Below are 25,414 nucleotides of genomic sequence, written 5' to 3' on the forward strand. Positions count from 1 at the left end.
GACAGCTGACAGGGTCCAAGCAATCCAGGGTAACAGGATAGGAAGGAACCATCTCTGGGATATACAAAACTATTTTTAATATCCTCACACGCTTAAAAAAATATCAGCTGCCTGTACTGTTTACAACAGGTTTACTGAGCTTCATCTTAATGTCCTCAAGTGCACAGTCAACCTATGAAGTGATCCCTGCAGCTAAGACCCTCAACATCAGGGAGAATGACTTTAGGGCAGGAGAAACCTAAGGAGCCTAAAGTCACCACATTAAGAGCACTCCCCTCCCTGAAATGCTTAGCCTGGGAGGGTGTTACTCCAGCTGGGTGGGAGAGGTCAGTCTATTTCTGTGAATACTACAAATCCTTACTGGAACTAAGAGAATGTTTTAATAAAGTTAAAGTGGTGACAGGGAGCATTAGAAATGGGGAAACATGAAGCCCGGAACTTACTGGAGGAGACAGGGACATGAATTCTGAAGGGTCATGAACAGGAATTTCCTGCTTCTAAGTGCTCAGTTCTACACTATTTAAATGGTGATTCTTGGCTGTAAAATATCTTTTTTATTATGTAGTGGCAATTTACAAGCCAGTCCATGCTCTGGAAAGCTAGAAAACACTTGATATTTACAACAAGGCTGAGACTGCACTTCGGGGAACATTCAGGTCTCTTGCATTTTTGTTCACATAAACATGGGTTTAGGGTGGGCTTGACACAGTTAGGGATTCTTGCTGCATGATTTTTATTCAGTTAAATATTTGGATTGTATATACAATACCAACTACTTAAAGGTAAGTCTTGCAGGACCCACAGCAAGATCTCATTAGTCCTTACAAGTGCTGTGGGATTTTTGTTTCAGTTATTATTTATGCAACATCGGGTTACATGACCAGGTACAAAACAGAGAGGGAGACAATTGGCCAAATTTTCTGCTCGTGTAAATAGGTGCAGCGCCATTGACTTCAAGGGGAGTTTTGACCAGTTATGCTAGCAGAAAATTTGGCCAATAGCTTTTGCCCCAAAGATTTTTAAAATGAGTTATAATTTAAGAAAGCACCTCTACCAACTTCCCATAGGCATGAAGTACAGTCCATAGGTGATGATATGGTTTACATGAATGAGGCAATATTACAATAAATATATATAGCTTGGCTACACAATGACTAAGGTGGATAAAATAATTCTCTATAATTATAGAGGGATATAAACACCAGGAATGGAGAGGAGTTGTTTCAGGTGCTCCAACTGAGTATAACTAGAAATAATGGGATGAAACTGAGCAATGGAAAATTTAAGTTGAATATTAGAGAAATCATCTTGACAGTGAGATGTATTTGGTTGGGGAACAATCTCCAAAGTGGAAGACTTATTTGCATTTAAAAATAACCTAGACAAAGTATGAACAATCCTACCTTAAACTTTCAGGTGGACAGTGCATACACGTTAGCTGAGAGAGAAAAAACTAGATTTGACCTAATACAGATTTTTTACATTCTAGGATTCTATACTTATTTTTGAGCCACTGTTTCCTCAACAGAGCATAATTGCTCCAATGCAGACCTCACATTTATAACTAGGAAACATGTATTTAGACAGTATTATAAATGTTGCTTGTTCACATTATCAAGAGCAAGCAAGCCCAGAGTGCTTGGTATGTTGAAAGTTCTTAGACTATCTGGTAAATGGTCTGTTTTTTGGTTGGCAGGGCACAATTTTTAATTGTATTTTGCCGAGCAAAAACCAGTGGGGATATGTAGTGGGGAGGGAGCTGGCTGAGTTTCTGGAGGATGTAGATATGCTCTAATGAGGAAACACCTCCACTGTGGCCTGTATTTGTAACAGAATACTGGCCTGAGATCCAACCAGTCAATCCCAGTAATAGAGGATGTTAAACCACCTTAAAGAATAATTCTTTAAGTATAAGACTTTACATGCCAAGTTTCAGCTCAGAATGACTGAAGTGCAAGCTGGACACAGATACTGGAAACCCTGATACTTGATTGCAGCACTATAATAATAGTAGAAATCCTGTTACAAACACCTTCCTAAGAAAAACACTGGAATATTAGAACTACCTCGTTAAATCTGCTGCCAAGACTAACCCTCCATACTCCTTTCATGCATTGACATTCCTCACAGAGATTAATGGGAGATGTTCCTTCTCTGTAGACATTCACAGCATATCATATAAATGAAAACAAAACTAAAGAGTCCTCTAAGTTTCTCTTCACTGCCTGCTACGTAGCTTGTGTGTGATTGGGGTGCGGGGTTTGGGATTCATTACAGAACACAGCCTTATTACATGCGTATATTCTGCTGCACTGGAATCTGCTTGATCCTGGTGATATCAGAAACAAGCTCCACCTACAAGGAGTTCTAAGACATCCGGATTTTCCCTCCAGGATTCTGGAGCCTGCATGTCTTGTCATACCTCCCTCATCCTTCAGAGGAATTCACCATACCCTGTCTTTTGTGAGAAATACGTTGAAAGAAGTCAGGCAGAAAGTCCATTTTTGGAATGAGGATAATGACGTAAATAGCCTCACTTTGCCCTATGAGGCTATCTCCCAGTAGCACAAATAAATTGTGGTGTTTACATCTGCAATATAAACTGCAAGATGGAACTCTACAGAGTTTGGGAATGAGGCTGATTTCAGAAAATGCATTTATTCTTGAGTATATTTCAGTGCAATATATCCATCTCCCTGCTGCTGAAATGCAGGCTTTTTCTGCTAATGGTGGAGATGATGATGGCTCTGTTGTATTAACACATGTTGCCCTCTTTCCTGCCCATGGGGATGCTGCATGCTTTTCCAAATGCTTCTCTGCATCGCTCTCGAGTCCAGCAGCTTCTTGCGCTCAGTAAATCGGTAAGTTTTTTATCAATCTTCAAATAATATATACTATGACAAGAGCATAATGTTTTTCACACAGCTGGTCAGCCTGCTTCTCATTTGGGTCTTACTGTACCACAAGTTAACTCTCCATAATCACCAGCTCTTTGGGCAATCCATAAACTGAGTGGCCCATTGTAAATAGTGTTTTGCTAGCCAAAACCTGCCAATCTAAGTGTCTTTCAATTCTAAGAACCGATTATAGACAACCCTTCCCATCACAAAACTGATCTTCACTTTTAAAGATGAACCAGGCCTCACTTTAATAAAGAGAGGGAATCCTGGGAGATAAGAAGTGAGTCCCTATCTTATAGACATGAGCTTGGGTCTCAGAAGATCTGGGCTCATTTCCTGGCTCTGCCACTGATTTCATGGGTGATCTTAGGAAACTCATCTCTGTGCCTCAGTTCCCCATTTTTTAAATGGGGATAATACTTTGTCTTGCCTAGATAGACTAGAAGCTCTTCCGGGCTGGAACTGTCTCTTAATATGCATACGTACAACATCTACCATACGTAGGCCCTGATTTTGTTTAGGGTCTCTAGGCATTTCTGTAATAATAAAGCTAGACTGCTGACATCTAATGCAGGAATGGCTTCACTTAAGCAATGCATAGCTTGCCAAGCTTATGGCTTTTTTTGAAGTTCTTTCTAGTGTGTCATTCTAATGTTCTACTCCCCCTGGCAAAAGTGAACCAAAAACTGAATCACAACCTGATGTTGATGTCTGGGACATCCTGCGGAGAGCTCCTCCTTCTGAGTATGAGAAAATTGCTTTCCAGTATGGTATCACAGACCTACGGGGGATGCTGAAACGCCTCAAACGCATAAAAAAGGAGGAGAAGAAAAGTACAGGTTGGAGAGCTGTATTTCTTCCTAAAATATCTGTTCTTATCTTATTGGTCATGGGTGTTTCCAATATCAATATTAGTTGATACAGGTGAATGGGGGAGAGGGACATGATTTAACTAGTTCTTCCAACTTTTCCTATGGTCTTTTATACTTGAGATGCCTGTTCCTAAAGATAAGACCTTCACCAGGTCTTCTGAACTACCTCACTATGACTCTTGGAGATTACATATCTTCCTCATTTTGCTAGATTTCCCCCTGTATTATAACAACACTCTGTTCTGTGCCTTAGCCAGCAATGGTTCCTTTAAACAGGAGTGGTCAATTTTATTTTCCTCAGAAAACAAGGACTTCTCAGCTACACCCCAGACACCATGGCTTATGTGATCTAATGGGTCTTGTTTAGACTAGGATTTAAAAGTGGGATGTTAGCTAATATTTTAAAAGTCTAGTGTAGACAAGGCACACTGCCTTTAATACATTATCAAGGGAAAGCCTAGTGAGAAATTTAGGCTTTAACTCAACATGTGCTAAATTGGTTAAATTACACACTGCCTTATCTATACTAGATTTAAAACATGCTAATTAGCATGTTAGCTAACATCATCCTAGTCTAGATCAGGCCACAGAATCATAGAAAAGGATGGAGGGTGACGCATAAGGCATTTGGGAAAGAAAGGTAGAAGGGGGTGATGGCAGATATGGAAAGAACAGAGCAAGGATTAAGAAGATAAACCAATAGGAAAGGTGATAAAAACCTCCTTTCCTTTCCTGACTTCCTTTCCTCCAGATTAGGCTGCAAAGAAAGGAAACCTGGCAAAGAAAAATTATTAATATCTCCTTTTTGTAACGGTTCTTCATCTCAGCATTCCTCCAGAAGCTGGATCCTGCTTACCAAGTGGACAAAGGACAGAAGATCAAGTTAATGGTTGAACTTGCCAACCCAGATGCTGAAGTGAAATGGCTGAAGAATGGACAGGAGATCCAAGTGAGCGGCAGGTAAATTAGAAAAGAGACTGGGAAATCCAGCCTGGAGAGTGTTACGGCCTTGAACAATTGTAGGTACCAAGCCATCTTCAGGAAGGGGAGACAATAAAGAAAGAAGGGGGAATATCAGAAGGGAAAGGGAAAGATGGAGGAAGACTATGGGTGTGTCATTGTGGGTGCAGTGCCGGTTAACATGTGAAATGATATTCAGTTTGCAGTTCTCATCACGGTTTCTTTTTCCTCCCTCTCCCCATGCTCACTCTCTGCACATGGAATTGAACACTGCCATCTGCCCACTTAGCAAGTAAGTCCTCAGATTATATCTTGCTGTTTCTGAATGTATTTAAGATCCAGTGAGATTGTCCTTCTTGTGATATGGGACCTATTTAGATGTAACAGGACATCAGCTACAGCTGAAGTGACTTTGTGCTGAAATTCTGTTGAGACATAAGTGGGGGCTAATCAGGCATATAGTGAGGCTACATGGGAGAACAACACTTGTACTGGCTGGCATTCTAGCAACCATTAACAAGAAGGGCAATATCCTTGTGTAACAGCCCTCGCTCAAGGCTGGTTGGGGAGCACTGCCCAGTGACACACTGGGGGGGAAAGAGGGTTGTTAATAGAGGAACCAGGGCCCTTCCTCTCCACCAGGTTCCAACCCAGGCCCCTTTGAGGGCTATCAGTGATCTGACAGCTGAGGATTCTTAAGGCAGCCCTCCCTGGGCCACTTCCTATCACCTCCCTGCAAGTGTCTTAAGGTCATCATCTGGGATAAGGCAGCATGAGGGTCATCTGCTCACCACAGGCACCTCCAGACAGCAGGATGTAGTAAGGTCTTTCTTCACTCTCAGGCAGAAACGGCCTCCTCCTGTGGTATGGCCCAGCTCAGTCCAAGGGCTTTCCCCTGCTGGGATAGTCCAAACACAAATAAAGGGGACCAATGAAGTCCAGAGTTCATATGAGAGGGAGTGCTTCCCTCTCTGGCTGTCTCTGCAGCAAGCCCTCCCTCTGAGATCTTTTGGCAGTTGTTTAGGGAAGAGATTCTGCCTTCCCTGAGCTCTTTTCTTGTGGAGCTGCCAGTATCCAGTGTGCTCACTTCTTTGGTCTGCCACCACATGAGCTGCTCCCCTGCCTTTTAATTCCTCCTCCAAGTGGTCTATTTGCTACAGATGTAGCAGGGTGGGGCTGTCTGAGCTCAGAATGGTTCCTTAACCCCTTGCTGCTCAGTGTGAGGTCTGTATACCCCATCACACCTTGCTTAACTATCTCTTGGTGGTGTAAATATTTCTCTGTGTCCCCCCATCTCTCACTAGCATTCTAGAAGTGGATAACTCTCAGTCTTCCGCTCCTCTTTGCCAGGACAGGGTGGCTGGGCCAAAGTCCTTCCCACTCCTCTCACCCAGGTCTTCCCTCCCTTCTCACATGCATCAGAACAGGGTGGCTGGCTCTAAGGGACAGACTTGGTGAGAATTACACTTAGATTCTGTTTGCGTTTCTTCAGATATATTTTTGAGGCTGTTGGGAATAAGAGGATCCTGACTATGAATCACTGCTCCCTAGCTGATGATGCAGCATATCAGTGTGTGGTTGATGAGGAGAAAAGCTTCACAGAACTATTTGTAAAAGGTGAGTAACTGCCAGCAAGAGAAGCAGACACACTCTAATACCATTTATTGTTACATCCTGCTTCTCTACTCTGAGACTAGTTAATCTCACACAAAAGGACATTCTTAACAACAGAAACAGAGTCTATTATTTACTGAACAACAAGGCATTTTTCTTCACAGTAAAATGAAGACAGAGAATCTGTGCAGCAGAAAGTTACAAGCTAACATAACACCTGAGTACATCATAAAAGGGAGACAAAACAAACTTTATGACATATCAGATATTAGGCTATTTCTGCAAAGCATTGTGCTCAGTTTTGGTCATAGCAGGTTAGGACCAGATGCACACCATGAGCCTTTTCTATCTGGAACTGTTTCTGCATTAACATTAATTCAGGCTTGTTAAAATAAAATTACAGTCCCAACCCCTTCCCCAGCCTAACTGCAAAAATGATCAACAATGAAATAGTCAATGCTCACACTGCAAGTGTTATCTTTAGACTTTAGTGTTAACACCCCATGAGATTAGTGGGGGGGGGCGGCGGTTACACTTGCTTCACATTTAGAAGACTGTATTTGCAACAAAGAGGACTAGAAATTTACTTTACAAATAAAGCTTAGCTTGTGTATAAGCTAAATATGTTACATAGACTGCACAAACATGTCAAATGGGCCAGGTTTTTAACACCTCTGAATTAGGGTTATGAAGAGTATAAATGAGAAATGATTAATCCCTCATTTTTACTCTGTCCCATAATGTAAGAACAGAGGAGTCACTAGATAAAAATAATGGTGTGAACTGGCATAGGAAATTGCATGCTTCCATATGGTGTGCATTGGTGGGTGCTTTGGAATGGATGGGATTAGTTCACTGCTCCCTACTTACTGTAGAATGAAAAATGTCTTACCTCAGATCCTGTCCCTTTCCCCCCCTGAGATGCAAATGAAGTTATAGGGATCTTAGTACTCTTTGTATTCTATTATCCAGACCCTGTTTAAAACAGGCTTGTTCATTTCCAGAGCCTCCAATCCTGATCAGCCATCCACTGGAGGACCAGGTGGTGATGGTTGGAGAGAGAGTGGAGTTTGAGTGTGAAGTGTCTGAGGAAGGGGCTGCTGTGAAATGGTAAGGGGAACCTAAGAAAAAAAAAACCCCACCTGGTGCACACTCCTCTGTGAGGCACTCTAGGGCTGACACCATTAGTGTGGTTATATTGTCAAGGTCTCTAACACAAAGAAATTCTATTAAATTAGCTAATGGGGTCCTCAAGATGAGCGGCTGGGGCCTGTCCCTGAAGCAATGAGGAGAGGGACAGGGTGGAACTGAGAGAGGAACTGAGAATACCCCATCTGCCCACCTAACAGGGCGAGGAGGAGAAGGAGAGGGGCCAGAACAGATCATAAAGTATTCCTTATGTTTGTTGTTTTATGATGTGTCCAGAATTTCTCGCTCTATAATTCTAGCTTTCTATCGATATGCTTGTTTTGGAATTTTCTATAGTGCCTATTACTTTAGGGTCTAAGTGTTGCACAGGTTCATTAGATCTGCATGGCAAGATCCTAATGGACTTAATGGCATCTTCTGCTCTTCTTGTTAGATTGGTTCAGAAGCACTATTGCCAGTGGTTGGAGGTTTTCTCCCTACACAGGGCACAAGCAAGCATAATGCTTTCGAGGGCTCTATAACAAGCATTAAGAAGTGGCTCCTACATTTCCTTTTGGGAGGTGTAAGCATATGTCCCCCAGCACCAGCCCTAGGTGGCCAGCTAGTGCAGAAGGGGGCTAAGTCCCCATTTCATAGCCGCCTATCTATGTCCTCTCTGGATTGTCTGTGTCACCCCAATGCTCACAGAGCACAAGACCCAGGATGTCGGCATCTCCTGCACAGATGTGAAGCACAGGGATACAGATTCTGGCATTCTAGAAACCGTTATTGGTGGTTGATTCTGAGTCTAACTCAAACTAGGGCAGACTAGAAAAAGTGGCATAACACCATCTTCAGGGAATGTGTCAGGAACCCTCAGAGAAGTAGTAACAGCTCACAGTGTCAGGGACAGAAACTCTCAGGGGAGCAAGGAGTGGTCTCCAAGGCAAAGGAAAGTACCTTCAAGGAAGCAGATACTGTCAAAAGGGGAAGGGACTCTCAAGGGAGAAGTCAGCATGCCTCAGGACAAAAGCCTTTCCTCTCCTCTCCTCCTCCTTGTTGTTGTCATCTTCCCTCTGCACAACTCCTCCCAATCAGCCTTCCTCTCTGATTTTGACTCCTGGCTCTCTCTTTCTCTCTTCACAATCTCCCCCACTCATCCTTGGAGACTTCATGTTGACGACCCATCCAACCCCTTAGCTCCATGTTTCATCAGCCTCATGTCTTCATTTGACCTGCAGCCCTGGTTCAATTCTCCCACTCACCAGAAGGACCATTCACTTGACTTGGTCTTCATCAAGCACTGCTCTCTTTCTGATCACTCTGTTGCTGAGTTCCCTCACTCTGGCCATCACCTGGTCTCTTTCATCCTCACCCAGCAACCTCCCAACTCACATTCTGTGACTCGGCCTTTCCGTGGCTTCCAATTGATCAGAACCGATGACTTCTCATCTGCTCAGCCCTCTCCTCCCTGTCCTCTCTTCCATCAATTTGGTTATTGATTCTCTCCATGCATTGCTCTTCTCCACCCTGGAGTCTTTATTCCCTCTCTCCCATTACAAGAGATCCACCCTACCAAACCCAGCCCTGGCTCACCCCCAACATTCCTGGCTCCCCTCCTGCTCTTGCACTGCAGAGCAACTCTGGTGGAAAACCTGTGATCAGGCTGACTTCCTCCATTAGAAATTAATTCTCTTCTTCAATTCTAACATCTTCATAGCTAAACGCTACTTCTCCAACTTAATTGACTCATACCTACAATCCCAGCTGCCTTTTCACCATCTTTGACTCACTCCTCAAACTCTCCCCTCTTCCTGTTTCCACTTCTCTCTCTGCACAGAGAGAAAATTGACAAAATATGTGACCTTCCTCTTTCCCTCATCTCACCTTCCCTTCCTCCTTTCCTCCCCTACAACTCTCTCCTTCTTCTCCCCATTTACAAATGCAGAAATTTCTCATCTGCTCTCCTCCTCTAACCCATTCCTCTGGCCCAGTAACCCCATCCCATCCCATTTCTTGATCTCTCCCAGGTGCTCACTCTCATCCCCTACCTTACTCTTCTCCTTAACCTCCCACTCTGCTCTGGCTCTTTCCCCTCACCATACAAACATGCTTTATTCTCTCCAATCTTAAAATAACCCACCCTTGTCCCCACTTTCCTCTTCAACTACTGCCCCATCTCCCTTTTCTCTTTCATCTTAAAGCTCACTGAACATGCTATTTACAATTGCTTTCTGGAATGCCTCTCCTCCAATTCTGTCCTAGACCCTCTCCTATCTGGCTTCCATCCCTTCCACTTAACTGAAAATGATCTCACAGAAGTGTCTAATGACCTCTTCCATAGCCAAAAGTCAGAACTAATACCCCATCCACATCCGTTTTGAGCTGTCAGCTGCTTTGACACTGTCACCCATGCTGTTCTTGAAATCTTGTCCCCCCTTGGCTTCTGTGACTCTGTCCTCTTGTAGTTCTCCTCCTACCTCTCTAACTGCTCCTTCAGCATGTCCTTCAGACGATCCTTCTCATCCCCCCCACCAACTTTCTGTGGGGGTTCCTCTGGGCTCTGCCCTTGGTCCCTTTCTTTTCTCCCTCTACATTTTATTTCTGAGTAATCTCATCTACAAACCCAAATTCAACTGCCATCTCTATACAGATGATTCTCAGATATACCACTCTACTACAGACCCGTCTCCTTCTGTTCAAAATAAAATCTCAGCCTGTCTCTCTGATATCTCCTCATGGCTCTCTATCCATCAGCTCAAGCTCAACATGGCTAAAACAGAGAGTCTAACCCTCCTCCCTAAATCCTCCCCGCAACCTCCTTTATCAATTACTCCAAACTGAGTGTGTGGTACCTAGCTCGACGAGACATATTCCCACTAGTGCTGATTGTGCTAGCATGCTAAAAATAGAATGTAGCTGCGGCAGTGCAAATGGCTAGCTGCCTCAAGTGTGTGCCCGTCAGAGATGCTAGGTATGTATTTGTCATGGCTAGCCCCTCCTGCAGCCACGTGCACTGTCGCAGCTAGATTCTATTTTGAGCACACTAGCTTGATCAGAGCTAGCACAAGCATGTCTTCTCAAGCTGGGAATCACACTGCCAGCTCGAAGTGAACACATATCTACGGTGGACAACACCAGCATCTGATCTGTCATTCAGGCCCATAACCTGAATGTCATCTTTGACTCAGACCCCTCTTTAGGTCATCACAACCAGTCTATGTCTAAGTTTTGATTATTCTTTCTGACTAAAATCTCTTAAGATACCACCTTCCCTGTCCATCCACCCAGCTAAAACTCTCAGCCAGGTTCTCATCATTTTGTGTCTGCAACAGCCTTTTCTCTGGGCTTGACAAATGCAATCTTGCCCTGCACATATCCATTCAGAGTGCTGTTGCAAAGATCATTCTCCTAGCCTGTAACTTTGATGACCTCACCCCTCTCTTTGAATCCGTCCACTGGGTTCTTCTCTATGGTATCAAACGTAATTTACTTGTCTTCACTTTCATGGCCTTTCAGGAGCTATCCTCACTCTACCTCTCATCTCTCATTCAGTATTGAAAGATTGATGCCCACCTCTGATTGGCCCATGAAGCCAGGCTTCCTTGCCCACCTGTTAACCTTTCAAACAAATTTTCGTGCTTTTCCCATGCTGCCCCTCACACTTGGGAAAAGCTCCCCATGATATCAGCAAATCTAATGTTATCTTCCTTGAAGTCTCTCCTCAAAACTCTCCTATGCTGTGAAGCCTACAAAAAACTTGACAACTGTTAGGCTGCTGATGTGCTGAGACAACAGCTGATAATGCTGACCAGCACTGTCTCATTGTTTCCTTCTACTCCCCGTCCATATGTCTGCATCCCTCTGTTGTCTCTTGTCTTATACTTAGATCGTACACTCTTTGAGACAGGGACTTTCTTTTTGTTCTGTGTTTGTACACCTAGCACAATGGGGTCCTGGTCTAAGGCTACGTCTTCACTACGGGGGGGGTCGATTTAAGATACGCAAATTCAGCTACGTGAATAGCGTAGCTGAATTCGACGTATCGCAGCCGACTTACCCCGCTGTAAGGACGGTGGCAAAATCGACCTCCGCGGCTTCCCGTCGACGGCGCTTACTCCCACCTCCACTGGTGGAGTAAGAGCATCGATTCGGGGATCGATTGTCGCGTCGCGACGAGACGCGATCATTCGATCCCCGAGAGGTCGATTTCTACCTGCCGATTCAGGCGGGTAGTGTAGACCTAGCCTATGACTGGGGCTCCTGGGTGCTGGAATAATACAAATAATAAATAATAATGCACCTATTCTCTTGACCATGCAGAGTCAGTCATTATGCAAATTGGGTTTGTGAGATTGGGATGAGGATGCATTCAGTCCAGGGAGCCCAGCATGTTCAGCATTTTGGTTTACAGGAAGCTGGGATGCTAATCATAGTTGGAGAAGACACTGGGCAATTCTGACATACCAGTTCTTACATGTTGTCCTCACTTAGTTTCTTTTTCAGATGGAATCCTCTCATGCTTGTTAACAGCTGCAGGCACAAGGCTGTCAGCAATTCCCACAATGCCCATGTCATTCCTGGAGAGTGCTATCTTCCATCTGCCCTCTCCAAGGAAGGAACTGAGAATTTAAATAGACCCCCGTCCCACAGCTGGCTACAGTGTATGTTAAAAATACATGCGCGTGCACACACATTGTTGTGCAGTGTCTACTTACAGATGACAATGCATGGGGGGCACTGATCTCTGTCCCTCCCGGAATACCAGGCAATTGCTACTCTCTGATCCTGTGCTTCAGAACCACTCCCCAAAACAGACCCACCACACAGAGTTGATATCTGTGGAATGTGCATTTTATCAGAGAAGGGCAAAGCTGCAGCTGTCTTTGCCTAATAGGGAGTAAGCAGTCAGATAGAGCAGGGGCGGGCAAACTTTTTGGCCTGAGGGCCGCATCCAGTTTCCAAAATTGTATGGAGGGCCAGTTAGGGGAGACTGTGCCTCCTCAAAAAAGCCAGGCCTGGCCCGGCCCTGCCCCCATCCAACCCCTCCTGCTTCTCGTCCCCTGATGCCCCCCCCCCCCGGACTCCTGCCCCCATCCAACCCCCCGTTCCCTGTTTCCTGACAGCTCCCAGACCCTCTGCCGCCCCATCCAACCCCCCCTCCTTCCTGGCTGCCTCCTGGGATCCCCTGCCCCCATTCAACTCCCCTGTTCCCCGCCCTCTGACCGCCCCGACCCCATCCACACCCCTGCCCCCTGATCACTCCCCCTATCTCCCCTGCCCTCTATCCAACCCCCCCTGCTCCCTGCCCCCTTACCACACTGCCTGGAGCACTGGTGGCTGGCGGCGCTACAGCTGTGCCACTTAGAGCACCAGGACAGGCAGCCACATCGCCCAGCTGGAGCCAGCCCCGCTACCGTGCAGCAGCCCCGCTGCCCAGAGCATTGCGCCAGTGGCGGGTCGAGCTGAGGCTGCAGGGGAGGGGGAACAGCAGGGGAGGGGCCGGGGATGAGCCTCCCGGGGCAGGAGCTCAGGGGCCGGGCAGGAGGGTCCCGCGTGCTGGATGTGGCCCGCGAGCCGTAGTTTGCCCCCCTCTGAGATAGAGATCTCTCAAATACACAGTAACTGAGTTTGAGCAGTTAGGAATACAATATCTAACATTTTAATGTATTTTTTAACTATTTCAGAGACTCAATAAATGCCCCTTTTGTCAACACCTGGACTAGAGGGATAAAGTCATTACCTGGGAAAAATATCAAATGCCATATGAAAAAAGAGTTCCAAGTTTATATTACTTTAGGGAGATGTTTAAGTAGTTTAGGCCCTGCAACAGGGCACTGGGCCTGGGGACACACGTGCATGTCCCAGTGTTCTGTTACAGCCTTTGGGCCCTTTAAAACTGGGAACTGTAATCACAGGTACCCAAATAGGAGCAAGTATGTGACCTATAGGAAGACAGGTATAAGACTTCCTGACTCTTAGGAAGGGGCAGCAGAGGCCATCGATCAGTGTTGGCCTAGTATGGGGCTCTCCACAGTAGTTGGAAAGGGTTACTAAAGGGGAAGTTTGTGTGTTCTCCTTCACCAGCTGGCTGAAGCTGGAAAGGCCTCAGGTGGTTATTAGCCAGTAATATGAGTTAATTTGTTCGGACTTTAAGTTTGTGTTTTGGAAATAAAGCAATCCCTGAGAAAAGGAATGTGACAAGATTTGTAGCTGGGATCTATTTTTCCATCCCTGGCTGCTGTGTGTGCACACTGGTTTATAGGCCTCAAATGAAAACAACTGTACTAACTGTAGTAATAACAGTTCTGTCTGTGATTTTATATGGCCTCCATGACTGTTGTAACTGAGCATGTTACAAACATTGATGAATATATTCTCACAGTATGCCTGGAAAGTATGAAAGTGTCCTTATCCCCACTTTTACAGATGGGGAACTGAGGTACAGCAAGATTAACCATTTATGCAGGAAGACTGAGGCGGATCTGAGAATGGAGCCCAGACCTTGTGAGGCCCAGTCTAGTGTCTTAATTGTACCATCATCCTTTTCTCTCTCTTCCCCCTCTCCCCCGTCAGCAATGACTACAGTTGTACTTCAGATGTGGTTTTGTTTGTTTTTTTGGTGGTAGCATACTGTTGCAAAACTAACTGAAGAAGTCTGGAGGTTCCCTCTTGAGGTTGGTAGTTTCATTGTTCCACTGCTTGTCTGTGAAGCCCTATGCAGATAAAATAATTTTATATGGCATCAGCAGTGTGCTAGCCACTTAATTAAATAAATTAAAGTAATAATGCAAAAAATCCACTACTCCCTCAAAGAAAATTAAAAACGAAAACCACAATAGCAGTACTTATACAGACAAAAAATAAGGCCAGATTCTACTATCCTTCCTCATGTTAATCCCTTATTCCTCAAGTAATCCTGTTTAAGACTACTCAATGCATGTAATTTAAGGTATGTCTACACTTCAAGCTCGAGGAGAAATAACTGTACTAGCTCTGATGGAGCTAAAGTGCTAAAAACAGTGTGTAGCTGCAGTAGTGTGAGCAGCAGGAAGGGGTAGTTGCTTCAAGTACATACCTAGCATTTTAGATGGATACATACTTGGGGTGGCTAGCCCCTCCTGCTGCTGTGGCTACACTCTATTTTTAGTGTGCTAGCGCAATCAAAGCTACCGTGGGTTAGTTACTGTCTACTTGAGCTGGAAAGAGCAGATCCCAAAAGGAAAGTAATGTGAATATGCAATTTGTAATGGCATTATCTTAATAAAATAAAAACATGTAAAATGGATTAAGAATATCTGCAGAAATTTCAGGCTACTTATTATACTACCTTTATGTTATTTGTAAACTAAATCGTAGGGCTGTCGATTAATCGCAGTTAACTCACATGATTAACTCAAAAAAATTAATCGTGATTAAAAAAATTAATCGCCATTAATCGCACTGTTAAACAATAGAATAACAATTGAAATGTATTACATATTTTTGGATGTTTTTCACTTTATATTATTATTTTTATTACAAATATTTGCACTGTAAAAATGATAAACAAAAGAAATAGTATTTTTCAATTTACCTCATACAATACCGTAATGCAATCTCTTTATCGTGAAAGTGCAACTTACAAATGTAGATTTTGTTTGTTTGTTACGTAACTGCACTCAAAACCAAAACAATATAAAACTTTAGAGCCTACAAGTCCACTCAGTCCTACTTCTTTTTCAGCCAATCTCTAAGACAAACAAGTTTGTTTACATTTACAGGAGATAATGCTGCCGGCTTCTTATTTACAATGTCACCTGAAAGTGAGAACAGGTGTTCACATGGCACTTTTGTAGCCAGCACTGCAAGGTATTTATGTGTCAGATATGATAAACATTCATATGCCCCTTCATGCTTTGGCCATCATTCCAGAGGACACGATGAGGCTCGTTAAAATACAATGCATTAATTTAATTTGTGACTGTACTCCTTGGAGGAAAATAGTATGTCTCCTGCTCTGTTTTACCCACATTCTGCCATGTATTTCATGTAATAGCAGTCTCAGATGATGACTCAGCACATGTTGTACATTTTAAGAACACTTTCACTGCAGCTTTGACAAAACACAAAGGAAGTACCAATGTGAGATTTCTAAAGAAAGCTACAGCACTCGACCCAAGGTTTAAGAATCTGAAGTGCCTTCCAAAATCTGAGAGGGATCAGGTGTGGAGCATGCTTTCAGAAGTCTTAAAAGAATAACATTTCACTGTGGAAACTATAGAACCCGAACCACCAAAAAAGCAAATCAACCTTCTGCTGGTGGCATCTGACTCAGATGATGAAAGTGAACATGCGTCAGTCTGCACTCCTTTGGATCGTTATCGAGCAGAACCCCTCATTAACATGGATGCATGTCCTCTAGAATGGTGGTTGAAGCACGAAGGGACATATGAATCTTTAACACATCTGGCATGTAAATATCTTGCGACACCGGCTACAACCATGCCACGTGAACACCTGTTCTCACTTTCGGGTGGCATTGTAAACAAGAAGCGGACAGCATTATCTCCTGCAAATGTAAACAAACTTGTTTGAGTGACTGACTGAACAAGAAGTAGGACTCAGTGGACTTGTAGGCTCTAAAGTTGTACATTGTTTTATTTTTGAATGTAGTTTTCTTGTACATTAATTCTACATTTGTATGTTCAACTTTCATGATAGAGAGATTGTATTCCAGTACTTGTATGAGGTGAATTGAAACATACTATTTCTTTTGTTTTTTAGAGCACAAATATTTGTAATAAAAAATAAAGTGAGCACTGTACACTTTGTGTTCCGTGTTGTAATTGAAATCAATATATTTGAAAATATAGAGAATGTCCAAAATTATTTAAATAAATGGTATTTATTAATGTTTAACAGTGCGATGAATTGCAATTAATTTTTTTAATCGCTTGACAGCCCTACTAAATAGGGAAGAGTTTTTACAAAAGCTTTATGCCAATGACTTGCTGTGTGACCTTGTTCAAGTAGGTTCACTCCTCTGTGCTTCAGTTTCCCCATATGGAAACTGGGAATTATAATAATTACATACACTCCCAGGATGTGTTGTGAGGCTCAGTAATGTTTGTAAAACACATGGAGATCCTTGGACAAACAGGGTGGGAAAAGTCCAAAGTAACTCCCCTCTTCATATAAATCCCTCCTAAAATCTCACTTCTTTTGTGATACCCACAAGTTGTGAGTTCATAATAAGTAAATAATAATTAATAACAACAACAGTTAAAATGAACCTTAATCAATTTCATCTTCTGTGGGCAGGTCTTCACTACAGGGGGGGGTCGATTTAAGATACGCAAATTCAGCTACGCTATTTCGACGTATCGGAGCCGACTTACCCCGCTGTGAGGACGGCGGCAAAATCGACCTCCGCGGCTCCCAGTCGACGGCGCTTACTCCCACCTCCGCTGGTGGAGTAAGAGCGTCGATTCGGGGATCGATTGTCGCATCCCGACGAGACGCGATAATTCGATCCCCGAGAGATCGATTTCTACCCGCCGATTCAGGCGGGTAGTGTAGACCTAGCCTGTATTTTTCACTGAGTTCTGTCTTCTCTATGTCAGTCTTTTAGACAGTAAGTTCACTGGGGGGCAAGGATTGTATTTATCATTGCCTCTTGTACAACATTCAACACATTGTCAGGGGTAAGTATATAACAAAAATAATAATTAACTCTCTTGTACTAGGAATCAAAATTTCAGTGCAAATGAACTGTCAGCAAGTAGTAGTGTCAGCTCTGTGCCTTTTGGTACTGTGTAAAAAGCTCAGTCTTTTGCCACTTAGGTCACCATCAATCCTGCACTGCTGTCCTATGCCCCAAACCCTCAATATCATGCAGCTGACTTTTATCCTGCCCCAGAAGGGAGAGAGTGAAGCAGAAAGCAGAGTGACAATATTGTTTGGTACTGCAGGGAAAAGGATGGAATTGAGCTGAAACGGGAAGAGACATTCAAGTACCGGTTCAAGAAGGATGGGAAAAAGCATTACCTGATCATTAATGAGTCAACCAAGGAGGACAGCGGGCACTACACTGTGAAGACCAATGGTGGGGAGTCAGTCGCTGAACTGATCATACAAGGTAAGTGTGACGTTCTGTACCTTGTGAGAACACTCTACACCTCCCATGTTCATCCTTATAATATGATGGTGTGGTATCTAATGCAAAGTTTGTCATGTCGGGTGTGTTTGGAAGGCTCATGATGTACTGAACATGGTTGTTATGGTAATGTTATAGGTTGTAATTTCATGTATATATGTATGAGGCCGAAAATGTGTTCTCATGGCTTAAAGCAAGCCCAGGCAAAAACTCCCCAAAAGCAGGGGGGCAATTCACACCTCATCAGGGCGTGGATGGGACAAACCCAGCCCAGCCTCACAGGAACAAAGGACACTGGCCTAGACAACAACAAAGGATCTGTTGGACTCTCGAGTGAGTCACCCCCCTTCCTTTGGTCAGTTTGGGACTGCGATGAGGTAATGCTCACCTGACTCTGAAGGTGGGGGGGCAAAGCCAAGAGGGAAGAAAGAACATGATAAAAGGGAGAGACGTTTGCCATGCTCTTCCTCTCTCTTCCACCTCCATCTACAGACATCACCACCAAGTGACAGAAGCGCTGATCAAAGGGGAGAGCCTGGCTGAAGGGCAACCAGCCAGCCTGTGGTGAGAAACATCTAAGTTTGTAGGGGCACTGAAAGTGTTAAGATCAGCTTAGAATGAGTTTTGCTTTTATTTCATTTGACTAAATCTGACTTGTTATGCTTTGACTTATAATCACTTAAAATCTATCTTTGTAGTTAATAAATTTGTTTATTCTACCTGAAGCAATGCGTTTGGTTTGAAGCGTGTCAGATACTCCCCTTGGGATAACAAGCCTGGTACATATCAATTTCTTTGTTAAATTGACGAATTTATATAAGCTTGCAACGTCCAGTGGGCATAACTGGACACTGCAAGATGGAGGTTTCTAGGGTTGTGTCTGGGACCAGAGATATTGGCTAGTGTCATTCAGTTGCACAATCCAAGGAGCAGCTTACATGCCAGAGGCTGTGCGTGAATAGCCCAGGAGTGGGGGTACTCACAGCAGAGCAGGGTAAGGCTGGCTCCCAGAGTCAAGGATTGGAGTGACCTAGCAGATCACCGGTCCAGATAACACCAGGGGAACGTCACAGTAAGTTATAGGCAATGCCAGATAATCAGGGAGGTTGAAATGTGCAAGAGGGCTGAAGGTAACCTTCTCCATAATGGGATAAGAAGGTGAGTTAGTCCTTATGCCTGGAGAAAAATTAAACCGTAGCTGGGGAAATGACCACAGAGGCCTCAAGGAGACAGAAGATTGTTAGGTCTGTGTGCCGGATGTAATAGATATCCTGACTGCAACAGGTGCCTGGCTACCAGTCCTGTTAAATCCTGCATACTGTGGATTTCTCTTCACATTTCACCTTTCAACAAACAGCATCCTCAGCCCTGGCTCTTTCTCTTCTTTAAAAGCAACATAAACATTTTACTGTACAAACCAATCTTTGACTTGCTGATGTTTGTGTTGCTTCCTTCCACAACTCACAACCCTAGAGAAGAAGCTGGAAGTGTACCAGAGTATCGCAGACCTGACAGTGAGGGCACGGGACCAGGCAGTCTTCAAGTGCGAAGTCTCCGATGAGAATGTGAAAGGAATCTGGTTGAAAAATGGGAAGGAGGTGATCCCAGATGAGAGGATAAAGATCTCTCATATTGGCAGGTGAGTCCTGCTTCAGAAAGCTTGGACAGGATTGGGTATGACACTAAAGTCCTCTCTGGATAGTGATGAGGAAATGAATATAAGCCAGCTAATGGGAGGCAGTTGGAATCTTCCTCAGCACAATGAACATGTATCCATTCCTCTCTTCTGTGATCTGCCTGGGTGTGTGCACCACATGTACAGTACTGGCATGTATGTAATTCTGCAGGTGTGCGTACAGTATGTTGGTCTATATCTGTACAATGGAGCATCAGCCCAGATTCTCAGCCTTTACTCTGCCTTTCATTTTGGGGGGGATTTAAATTGCCTAGAGACCAGACTGATGGTCACTTTAGAATAGACATAATCAAACAGACTGATACATTAGATAAGGATAGACAGATATCAGTACCGAGAAGTAAATCTGTTTGTGTTAATTTACTATAGTTTTTAATATATATAGTATATACTCATACACACACACATTTAGATGAGTAAAATTTTCTAAATTACCTACATTACTTAGGCTCCCAAAGGATTGTTTTGATGCGCTGTCTGCTGAGTTTACAAGGAGGGGGATGGTGAACAAGCCTGCACTTTCTTTGCCATAGTGTTGCTTGGGTTTACAATATCCTTGAGAGGAAACTGGTTCTGTTTGCCCTAGCATGTTGATTTGATACTGGGAAGGTCATTAATGGCTTGCCGTGTGCTGCAGCCTGAATGCACTCACTCTCTGTAGCAGTGTACCTCCTGACTAAAGTTAAGAGAGTCACATGCTTGTGTATATTTTTCAGAATCCATAAGCTAACTATTGATGATGTAACCCCAGAAGATGAGGCTGACTATTCTTTTGTCCCTGAAGGATTTGCTTACAACCTTTCTGCCAAACTCAGATTTTTGGGTGAGTGTTGTGGAATCTGGTTCCTAATATGTAATGGGAATACCACAGGCCTTCCAAAGAAGGAATTATCCATATATAAGGACTACAGGGAGCTGTGGGACCAAATCATTTAATTGATTACACCAGGAGGCTGTATGGAGATTTCCCTTCCTGATGTATGAACATGGCACATGTAACTTCTCTCTGTGACAGTGCATCATCATTATTATTTGTATTGCAGAGCTCATAGCAGATCCTTGCACCTGGAGGGAGCCTTGCACATAGATCCTTTACAGCAGTGGCTCTAAGCCTTTTCAGGCTACTGTACCCCTTTCAGGAGTCTGATTTGTCTTGCATACCCTCAAAATTTCACCTCACCTAAAAACTACTTGCTTACAAAATCAGACATAAAAATACATATGTATCACAGCACACTATTACTGAAAAATAGCTTACTTTCTCATTTTTACCATATAATTATAAAATAAATCATTTGGAATATAAATATTGTACTTATATTTCAGTGTATAGTCTATAGAGCAGTATAAACCGGTCATTGTCTTTATGAAATTTTAGTTTGTACTGACTTCATTTGTGCTTTTTATGTAGCCTGTTGTAAAACTAGGCAAATATCTAGATGAGTTGATGTGCCCCGTGGAAGACCTCTCCGTACCCCAAGGGGTACACGTACCCCTGGTTGAGAACCACTGCTGTATGGACAGGAGTTGGGGGTAGGGTAGTCTCCTCCACTGCACTGTCCTTCCTTTCACCAGACCTCCAGAAAGGCCTCTCTGTGCATCCAGGGTCTCCACTGGGAGAGGGAGTGGAGTCTGGGCAGCCCATCAGATCTCTCAGCGATTCCTCAGAAAAGTTAATACAGTCCAATGCTGTATTATGTTTTTCGGTAGGGCTCAACTGAGGTATCCCATAAGCCTGGGGATCCCATAAGTCTCTAGCCAGGGAAGACCCTGGCAGTGTGGCTTCAATAGAGCCCGGGGTGAGGAAGAACTGAAGCCAGTGTGGAGACACAGGGCCTCCAAGCAGATGGCTCTGGCCTTCAACAGACCTCACTAGGATCCATCAGGTTTGGAGCAAGCCCTGCAACCTCTTCTGTGTGAGGGGGGATGCCACCTAAACACGGGTGCAGGGAGATATTTCCTTCCCCCCCCCAATATTTCCACCCCCAGAGCGCCTTTCCGTGTGGGTTATGCTGGGAGGTTTTCTTCTTAATGTATGTGCAAAGTGCTTCAGATGACTTACACAAGTAAAGTTATTCGTGCAAAGTGTTTCCTGGGTTGAGAACTAAAGGACAAAACACAAAGAGGGAAAGGGATAGAAACAAACAAACAAAGTGATTAGGCTGAGGACTGGCACATGATATGTTCATTCCTTTTAATAGACATGTAAAATAGTTTCAAACTGCGCACAGTCACTCTTAGTTTCTCTTGTTTCTCTTTCAACCATTGCTTAGTTACAATCTCTATGTATTTTTAACCCTTGCATATACTATTGCTATTATTTTGTTTGTTTTTATCCTAAACATTTTCCAAACTTTTTTAAAAAGTTGCTTATTTTCTATTTTTATTTTTCTACATTGTTTATTTGTCATTTTATATGGGCCTGATCCTGCAAACACAGACTATAGCTTTGATCCTGCAAAAACTTATTCATGGGGTTACATTTACTTATGCACGTAGTCCCACAGACTTCATGGGTCTACGCACGAGTAAAGTTAAGTATGTGTGTGTTTGCAGGATTGGGGCCTTAAATCACTGCCAATAGGATTACACATGGGAGCAAAGTTATTCACTTGCAAAAGCCTTTGCAAGACCCAGCCCTATTCTATTTTTTGTATTATTATTTTCTTCTTGTTTTACCAAGCCAGTTTCCAAAATATATATTCACCCATTGATTTACATACACTGAGGGATTATTTATTATATTATTTGTTTTAAAATTATTTTTGGTCTGCTGATTACACGAAACTTAGCTATTGTCAGATCCATTTTTTTTTCCCTTTCCAGAGATCAAGATTGATTTTGTGCCAAGACAAGGTAAAAACAATGTTCATTATTGGATCATGTGAGTAACATCTGAACAAGTCGTCTTGCATGCTTTTCAGTAGCAGAACCTCTTCAATTTTTAACATAACATCTGAGAAATGCCTCCCTTTTCCTGCAAAACATTCAAACCATGTTGAAAAATATTTGATTTTCTCCACTTTCGCTACAGAACCCCCCAAAATCCATCTGGACTTCATGGGTCAAGCAGCCCCTGACACTATTGTTGTGGTGGCTGGGAACAAACTTAGATTGGACGTTCCCATATCAGGAGATCCAATACCCACTGTCATCTGGCAGAAAGTAAACAAGGTAATGTGTAGTCTAAGGCAAAGAGGTCATACCAAGGAATTTCTTCTCTTTTTCACATATGATTTGAATTTCCAATTCTTACCTAAAAAACTTTTCCATATCCCTCCAAATGTAGATGTTTCTAAACAAAGAAATTTCTAAAACAGCAGCAAAGCAGCACCTGATGATTTAGTTGATTTTGCTGTAGTCTTCTTGAACAGTGTTCTTTTTCTGAAGTGTTTATTTTCAGCGCGGGGAAAACAAAAGGAAGGAAGTGGATGTGTATGGTAGCCTTTCTGCCCTTCTTTCTCTACTGCACATCAGCATAGTATCTGCATGCCTAGGGAGAGGGCTGCCACCACTAGATTACTGTCTTCTCACATCACAGGAAACAAGTAAGCCATGGTCATCAGCCCTCCCCACCACCTGTGCCTCACAGGAAGGAAATGTTCTACCGTCTCTCCTTTCCCATCCCAAGTTCTTTTGGTCAGTTTGTGAACAAATGGTACTTTCAACATCCTACTGAATGTCATAGAAGCAGTAGACTCATCTACACCACCAGCCAGTTCTGTTGGGCATTCTGCCAATTTAGACCTTGTGAATTTAAAGGATAACTCCTATTTTACCTGGTTGTTGGAGCAATTGCAGGAGGCCAAAATAGAGGAGTATAAAGTAATAGTGCAGACAATGGTACTTACTTCTTTTATGGTATTTGCTGAACTTTTTAGACTTTTCAATCTCTCTTCTGTAAGAGTGAAATGCTACTTCTTACTGCCAGATAAATGTTCTTTTTGTTGTTGTTAGCAAAAGGCTGACCTCTTGTGGCAGTCATGAATGCAGTAAAGACTCTAATTCCCAGCACCCACTCCTAAACAAATCATAATGTTTTCCTTTGCAACCCAGAATTAGGAAATTTCCTTCAGTGACAAGATGGAGAGGGAATTCAATCTTCTGAAATATTATCTTCTGATCATCAGTCCACAAAAAAGTCCAGAAAACAGTTCCTAGAAGAACTTTGCCTCTAAAAACATATGCAGACTTCATTATTATTTAAAATTAAAATTATTAATATTATCCCATAAAGGAAGCTAAGACCCAAACCAGTCTTACCCCTTCTCCCAGCTCCAGAATGGGCAGAGAAGAGGTCCCATTTCTTCCCCAGGAACAGTAGAGCCCATGCAGCCCTCCCCTCTCCCCTCAAGCCAAATGAGCTTGTGGAAGAAAATCTTCTGGGAGGGATTACCTAAAAAGTTTGCTTACTTTTTGCAAGAACAGAGTAATGCAGCTGCAGCAGGGAACTTTGGTTGAGATATAAGACATAAGTAGATAAGTAAGGAAGACCATGAAGGACCATGAGGACAAGAAACTGAATTTGATGCAAAGGAAGCATGGGGACTAGTGGAGGAATTTAAAAAGGGCAGTAGCATACCTTCAGATTATCTAGTTTGGCTGGTGTTAAAGGGATGAATTTATTCCTTTCCATAAAAGATGTTCATAAGCCCAATACCCCACTGATACAGAAAGAACATTCTCTATTTTGCACAAATATATAAGCCCACAAACCTACTACTTTCATGGGACGGTGACTGAATCACTTCTATCTGTGGCATCTGATGCAGGGATCTCATAAATCTTTGTTTATGAGGCTATGAAACTGATCTTGCTGATGCTTCCTTTAATTCTATCTCACTCTGGGAATGCATTGATGATTCTGGTTTTTTTTTATCGGTTAATTTCCTTCTCATTTTTGTTCATTCATTCTGATCTTCATTTTTGTCACATCTCCCATGCCAAGCAGCCAACATAACCTGCGTAGATCCTTCTCCTCTGTGTCTCAGACACAGCTTGACCAACTCTGCTCAATGAGATCTTTCTGACTCTTCATACAATCATAGAAGGGTAGGACTGGAAGGGACCTCAATAGGTCATCTAGTCCAGTCCCCTGCAGTCAAGGCAGGACTATGTAATAACTTGACCATTCCTGGCAGGTGTCTGTCTCACCTGTTCTTAAAAACCTCCAATGATGGAGATTCCACAACTTCCCTGGGCAATTTGTTCCAGTGCTTAACTTCCCTGACAGTTAGAAAGTTTTTCCTAATGTCCAACCTAAACTGCCCTTGCTGCAATTAAAGCCCATTGCTTCTTGTCCTATCCTCAGAGGTTAACAAGAACATATTTTCAACCTTCTCCTTGTAACAACCTTTTAATGTATTTGAAAACTGTTATCCTGTCCCACCTCAGTCTTCTCTTCTCAGGACTAAACAAACCCAGTTTTTTCAATCGTTCTTCACAGTCATGTTTTCTAAACTTTTAATCATTTTTGTTGGTCTCCTTTGGATTTTCTCCAGTTTGTCATCATCTTTCCTGAAATGTGGCACCCAGAACTGGACACAATTCTCCAGCTGAGGCCTAATCAGCGTGGAGTAGAGTGGAAGAATTACTTCTCGTGTGTTGCTTACAACACTCCCTGCTAATACATCCCAGAATGATGGGGTTTTTTTGCAACATTGTTATACTGTTGACTCATATTTAGCTTGTGATCCACTATCAGCTGCAGATCCCTTTCCACAGTACTCCTTCCTAGGCAGTCATTTCCCATTTTGTATTTGTGCAATAGAATGTTCCTTGCTAAGGGGAGTACTTTGCATTTGTCCTTATTCAATTTCATCCTATTTACTTCAGACCATTTCTCTAGTTTGTCCAGATAATTTTGAATTTTAATCCTATTCTCCAAAACACTTGCAATCCCTTCCAGTATTGGTATTGTCCACAAACTTTATAAGTGTATTCTATAGCCATTATCTAAATCATTTATGAAGATATTGAGCAGAACTGGACCCAGGACCTATCTCCGAGAGACCCTGCTCAATATGCTCTTCCAGCTTGACCGTGAACTACTGATAAACTACTCTCTGGGAACAGTTTTCCAACCAGTTATGCACCCATCTTATAG

At 43.1% G+C, this 25,414-nt stretch overlaps 1 protein-coding gene across 1 annotated transcript in view; it reads left to right on the forward strand.

The window, feature by feature from the left end:
- The window catches only part of MYBPC3 (myosin binding protein C3), a 114,699-nt gene that overhangs the window by 34,276 nt on the left and 55,009 nt on the right, over nucleotides 1-25,414 (forward strand). The window contains exons 10-20 of the mRNA XM_065404411.1: nucleotides 2,838-2,861; nucleotides 3,576-3,739; nucleotides 4,600-4,732; nucleotides 5,022-5,024; nucleotides 6,225-6,349; nucleotides 7,351-7,456; nucleotides 17,428-17,594; nucleotides 19,086-19,251; nucleotides 20,025-20,131; nucleotides 22,135-22,164; nucleotides 22,343-22,492. Of these exons, the coding sequence (XP_065260483.1) occupies nucleotides 2,838-2,861; nucleotides 3,576-3,739; nucleotides 4,600-4,732; nucleotides 5,022-5,024; nucleotides 6,225-6,349; nucleotides 7,351-7,456; nucleotides 17,428-17,594; nucleotides 19,086-19,251; nucleotides 20,025-20,131; nucleotides 22,135-22,164; nucleotides 22,343-22,492 (1,175 nt within the window). The remainder of the gene's footprint in view (nucleotides 1-2,837; nucleotides 2,862-3,575; nucleotides 3,740-4,599; nucleotides 4,733-5,021; nucleotides 5,025-6,224; nucleotides 6,350-7,350; nucleotides 7,457-17,427; nucleotides 17,595-19,085; nucleotides 19,252-20,024; nucleotides 20,132-22,134; nucleotides 22,165-22,342; nucleotides 22,493-25,414) is intronic.

This window comes from Emys orbicularis, chromosome 4 (assembly GCF_028017835.1).
Source record: "Emys orbicularis isolate rEmyOrb1 chromosome 4, rEmyOrb1.hap1, whole genome shotgun sequence".
Classification (NCBI taxonomy): domain Eukaryota; kingdom Metazoa; phylum Chordata; order Testudines; family Emydidae; genus Emys; species Emys orbicularis.